This window comes from Dendrobium catenatum, unplaced genomic scaffold (assembly GCF_001605985.2).
Source record: "Dendrobium catenatum unplaced genomic scaffold, ASM160598v2 fragScaff_scaffold_28, whole genome shotgun sequence".
NCBI classification, from domain to species: Eukaryota; Viridiplantae; Streptophyta; class Magnoliopsida; order Asparagales; family Orchidaceae; genus Dendrobium; species Dendrobium catenatum.
Genome location: NW_021318490.1, coordinates 669,291 through 674,228, shown reverse-complemented (window position 1 = coordinate 674,228; position 4,938 = coordinate 669,291). Strand labels below are relative to the sequence as shown.

The window sequence follows — 4,938 nt, the reverse complement described above, 5'->3', positions numbered from 1 at the left end:
TTTAGAAAACCTTCTTGCTTTTTTTCTTCATTTCATTCTCTCTCTATTATTCTCTCTTAAAATATCTTACTATTCTTTCAAGTGGGATTTGAATATTGCTCACAAACAAAATTGTTTTGAACGCACATACATAACCTTAGCTCTTATTTTTTTCCCCCTTTGCCTTTCAACCAAAATTATCATATTCCTACATCAAAATACAAACTGCTGTATTTTTATATATCCATCTGACATAAAATCATATAAAAGTTATAATGTTTCGAATTTTCTTTAATATAATTAAAACTATTTCAAGAATAATGAAAAAATCCTTGCTGTATATCAATGATGAACGTTTCTGCATTATTCATCGAATTGACAAATTACCAGCAGTTTACAAAGACAGATCTTTAAATGACAAACAGATAAAAAACGATAAACACGAGCAATGTAGCATAACCTCTTCTCTACTATAGAGACGATTTATTTAGGATTCATCCATTTTAAAAAATAAAACAAATATATCATATTTTGATTTCTTGGATTGATCTTAATATATATATACTGTGATTGTAATGTGGATGAAAATATATAATTTTATATCTAAACTTATTGGATTTGGAGGAAGAGAAAGGGGGAGGGAGAGTCAAATAAGCTAGAGGAGGACGGGCAGGCGGCGTCGGAGCATATCCGGCATTGGCGGAGGTGGAGTCAAACCCATTTGGAACCGGAGAGGAAGGAGGAGCTGGAACTTGAGTGGAAGAGACAATGGCTTAGGCGATTGAACCAGTAGAGTGAGAAAGGGAGTAGGCAACAACACGAGGCAAGGATGATGTTGAAGGCGACATGGGAGGCAAAGGGGAATGTCGTTAGTCCCTTGTCAAACGAGACACAAAGCACGCAAATGATGAGGGCCACGAGTCCAACGATAAAATAGTTTCAAATACAGGAATTCTAAATTCCTTATGAATTTATATCAAAATTCACCCACACCACCCTAAAGAAAAAGGAACGAAAAAAGAAAAAAAAAAACCGTAATTCATGCACTCCTTTTAATTTACACCACTAGCACAGCAAATCAAACGGCCCTATTTCAAAAAGGGCGAATTATTAGGTCCGGTCACTGGATTTAAATTTGCGTTCAGAACCCTGCACTTTTCATATGCTTTTGATGTATTTTTGCAAAAGCGTAACTAATATGTGCTTTTACTGTGCATATTAGCTGCCCTTTTGCTCTCCTTTTACTGAGTATTTGAAAAGTGCAACAAAAGGGCACCAAATACACAATGAGTGAGATATTTGTTGCGCTTTTGCTATATTTTTGCAAATACTCAACACAAAGCGGCTAATATGCAATTAAAAGCGCATATTAACTGTGCTTTTGCAAAAATACATCAAAAGCCTAGTAAAAGCTCATAAAATTCCTGAGGCAGATTTAGGTCCCGTGACCGGACCTAATAATTCGCCCTCCAAAGCGTTAACTTTGACCAGTGGCACCTTGCTTACCCTCTATATAACTAGAGCAGCTCATGCAATTTCCTTCTGGACTTACCTCTCCCCTTACCCTTTCTTCTGCTCTTCAACCAACAACTATGGGGGTCCTCACTAGTCCATCCCTGGAAGACATATTCCTCGTAAAATCCTCCAAGCCCTGCGCTTCCTTCTCCAACGTGCCGGCAATCGACATCACCGCACCGACCGCCGCTGCCGACATCGTCGCTGCGTGCATCGATTTCGGCTTCTTCAAAGTCACCAACCACGGGGTCTCCAAGAGCCTAACGGCTAGATTGGAGGCCGCTGCAATAGACTTCTTTTCCTTGCCGGAGTGGGAGAAGTTGGAGAAGGCCGGCATGGCCAACCCCTTCGGCTATGGAAACAAGAAGATTGGCTGCAATGGAGATGTTGGTTGGTTAGAATATCTCCTTCTCGAAGTCACCTCAAACCCGTCCTTAACGATTCCCTTCCTTAAGGAGTCATGGGCGAGCTCGTTTTGGTAGGCTGATTATTAGTAACATAAATTCAATTCAATTCTTAAAAAATTTAAACTAATAGATTAGTTTGCAGCTCTGCTTTGAAGGAGTATGTTTCGGCAACGAGGAAGTTGGCGTCCGAAATGCTTGAGTTAATGGCGGAAGGACTGGGATTGGAGCAGAGGAATGTGTTGAGTAAATTTGTGAATGACGAAAACAGCGATTCTTTCTTCAGGCTGAATCACTACCCGCCATGGCCGATGTTGCAGGGATCGAACAACAACTTGAACGGATTTGGGGAGCATACGGATCCGCAGATTATTTCCGTTTTGAGATCGAATGACTCGGATGGGCTTCAGATTGCTCTGAAAGACGGGAGTTGGGTCCTGGTTCCTCCTGACCAGGATTCCTTCTTCGTTAACGTGGGGGATTCTCTTCAGGTGAGTTTAATCCCTGTGTTTTACTCAAGCTTTTTGTGATGTATTTTTATATTTATGCTTCTTTGGGACGGATTTTTTTATCATTTTCTGAAGCAATTTTTTTATTATAAATTAAACTAAAAATTGCTTTAGAAATGAATAAAAAAAAAAATCCGTCCAAACGAAGCATTTTGAATGAGAACTTACCGATATTGCTAGTTAAAATTAAGAACAGAGGGAATCCATGCAGAATAAGTGCAGCAGTTGTGTTTCAAAAACAGGAAGAGAAAAATGCAGAGTAGCTACCACATGAAAACGGTTAACATAAGAGAAAACCAGTGTAGTCATAAAAACACAGCTCATAATCCTATTCTGTACAGGTTTATATTTTGAAAATTGTTAGTTTGTTTTCACATTAGATTCTGCTGTCATGCAGCTTAATTCATCAATGAAAACAAAAAAAAAAAAGAAGAATTAAGAGCTTCTCCAACCGAAATACCAATTTTCACTCCAAAATATAGTGAAATTCAAAAATATCATGATTCATCTCCAATCGAATTTCATTTTGCGCACCTCTGCGAAGGTAACCGTCTTTCTCCTCTTTCGCGCTTCTTCGACAAATCCAGTTGAGACAGAAAAATCGCGTAGGTGAACAGTACAACACCAATATTGACGCCGCGCTGTTCACCCGCAAGCAAATAGCATAAGATTTAACGTTAAGCTGGAGCGACAGCTGAACAACATCATAAGCATTTTTGACGTTCGGTTGGAGATGCTCTAAGCTCCACTTTACTTTGGTTGATCCATTAAAATACCATGAAACTCAGTTTAGTCATTCAGTCCATACCCTTTACAAGACTTAGTGCAGTCAAAAGCTTTACTTCGTGTCAACACGAGGCAACACAATCGCTCAATTTGACCCACAAAAATCAGACTAAATTAGCGCAATACATTGCTTAATGATTGCATGCATCACAATCAAAAGAAGAAACGAAGTGAAAGATTTCAATTTGGTTTCCTTTATCTCTCTCATCTCTCCGTTGCGGTCACTGTTTATTTAATGTGTGAAAAGATGGGATTTGTGGGTCGGGTTTTTGATCGATTTGATTGATTAATAAAATAATTAATAGATGTACAGTGTGCAAAATATGTGAAGAACGTGGGGGTATTGATGGGGGCAATTGAATTGGTTAAATTTTTGATGTCAGGTGCTGACAAATGGGAGATTCCGGAGCGTGAGGCACAGGGTGGTGACCAACGGGAGGAAGTCAAGGTTCTCGATGATATATTTCGGGGGCCCGCCGCTAGCTGCGAGGATTGAGCCTCTGCCCCAGCTGCTTGGAGACCAAGAGCAGAGCAGGTACAGAGCTTTCACATGGGCTCAGTACAAGACCGCTGCCTTTAAATCCAGGCTCGCAGATAACAGGCTTGTCTGCTTCGAGAATCACCACTAAATATAGGATTATCCTCCTGCACATTACATCAAAATGGAATTCAAAATCTTATGATTTGTAGTGACATTAGTGTTATATAAGATATCTTATCTTATGTAACACTCATGTCACTGCAAATCATAAGATCTTTCAGGTTGATCGGTTTTCATCAGGATATCCTAACATAATTTGTGCCTGGTGCATCAAGATGCTTTTTTCGAAGGAATATGTAGGTCATTTTAGGCTTCGTTTGGGACGGATGTCTACCTGCTTCTTAAAACGACTCTTTAGTACATAAATTTTAAATTTTGTACTAGATAACTGATTTAAGAAACAATAAGAAAGCCGTCTCAAGCGAAACTTTAGGTTTCGTAAAGTTTCGCTTGAGACGGCTTTTTTACTGCTTCTTGAGACAACTTAATTTCTAGTGCAAAAATTTTAAATTTTTTACTAGAAAGCTGCTTTAATAAATAGTAAGAAAGTTGTCCCAAGTGAAGCCTTAGGCTATTGGTTGGGAGTTTTGGAGGTCTTGGGTTCGAGTCTTGTGTATGTGAAGTGTGTGTGAGTTTAGGAGTTTTTAAGTTTATGATGATGTATTTTAGATTAAAATGTTTCGGCGTAATAGTGATGACTAAATGGGAGAGAGAGAAGAGGGGATAGTGGTTGGTATTATGCTATGATATGAGAGGAGGCTTTGGTGTGCGTTGTAGCTATGCTGTTTAGGGATGCTGAGCGGGTCAAAACAGCCTGGCTCTGATGACTAGTTTTAACTATTAGCTAAATATGGAAAGAAATAGGTTTATTTTGTTTTTCTACTCTCTCTCTCTCTTTATGAAAGCATCTGTGCTTTTTTTTTTTTGTTTTTTTTATATATATTAAAGCATCTGTGCTTGCATTAGCGCCGGAGCAGTCAATAAGCTTTTTTTTCTGTTTTTTTTTTTTCTATGATGAATGATAAATTTAATGCTAATGTCAATACACTAATATTGATTGGAATAGTTTTGATTACAGGTTTTTTTTAGTAAAGGTTCAGTTATTAAATAAATTTACAGAAAAATATAATTTTCTTACTTTTTTTCTTGAAAATAAATCAAAAGAAAAACGGTTCATATAAAAAAAAATGTTTAGTTTTGTTCA

General features: G+C 38.1%; 1 protein-coding gene across 1 annotated transcript; it reads left to right on the top strand.

The window, feature by feature from the left end:
- Positions 1–1,537: 1,537 nt before the first annotated feature.
- Positions 1,538–4,616, top strand: LOC110100755 (gibberellin 2-beta-dioxygenase 3). The gene is made up of 3 exons (XM_020828403.2): positions 1,538–1,972; positions 2,044–2,389; positions 3,577–4,616. The coding sequence occupies exons 1-3, from the start codon at positions 1,572–1,574 to the stop codon at positions 3,820–3,822; spliced, it is 993 nt and encodes a 330-aa protein (XP_020684062.1). The 5' UTR covers positions 1,538–1,571; the 3' UTR covers positions 3,823–4,616.
- Positions 4,617–4,938: the final 322 nt, after the last annotated feature.

Excerpts from the sequence above, each read along its gene's own strand:
- LOC110100755 (XM_020828403.2), top strand. The coding sequence starts at position 1,572 with ATGGGGGTCCTCACTAGTCCATCCCTGGAAGACATATTCCTCGTAAAA. Across the intron at positions 1,973-2,043 it reads TCATGGGCGAGCTCGTTTTG|CTCTGCTTTGAAGGAGTATG; the intron begins GTAGGCTGATTA and ends ATTAGTTTGCAG. Across the intron at positions 2,390-3,576 it reads ACGTGGGGGATTCTCTTCAG|GTGCTGACAAATGGGAGATT; the intron begins GTGAGTTTAATC and ends TTTTGATGTCAG.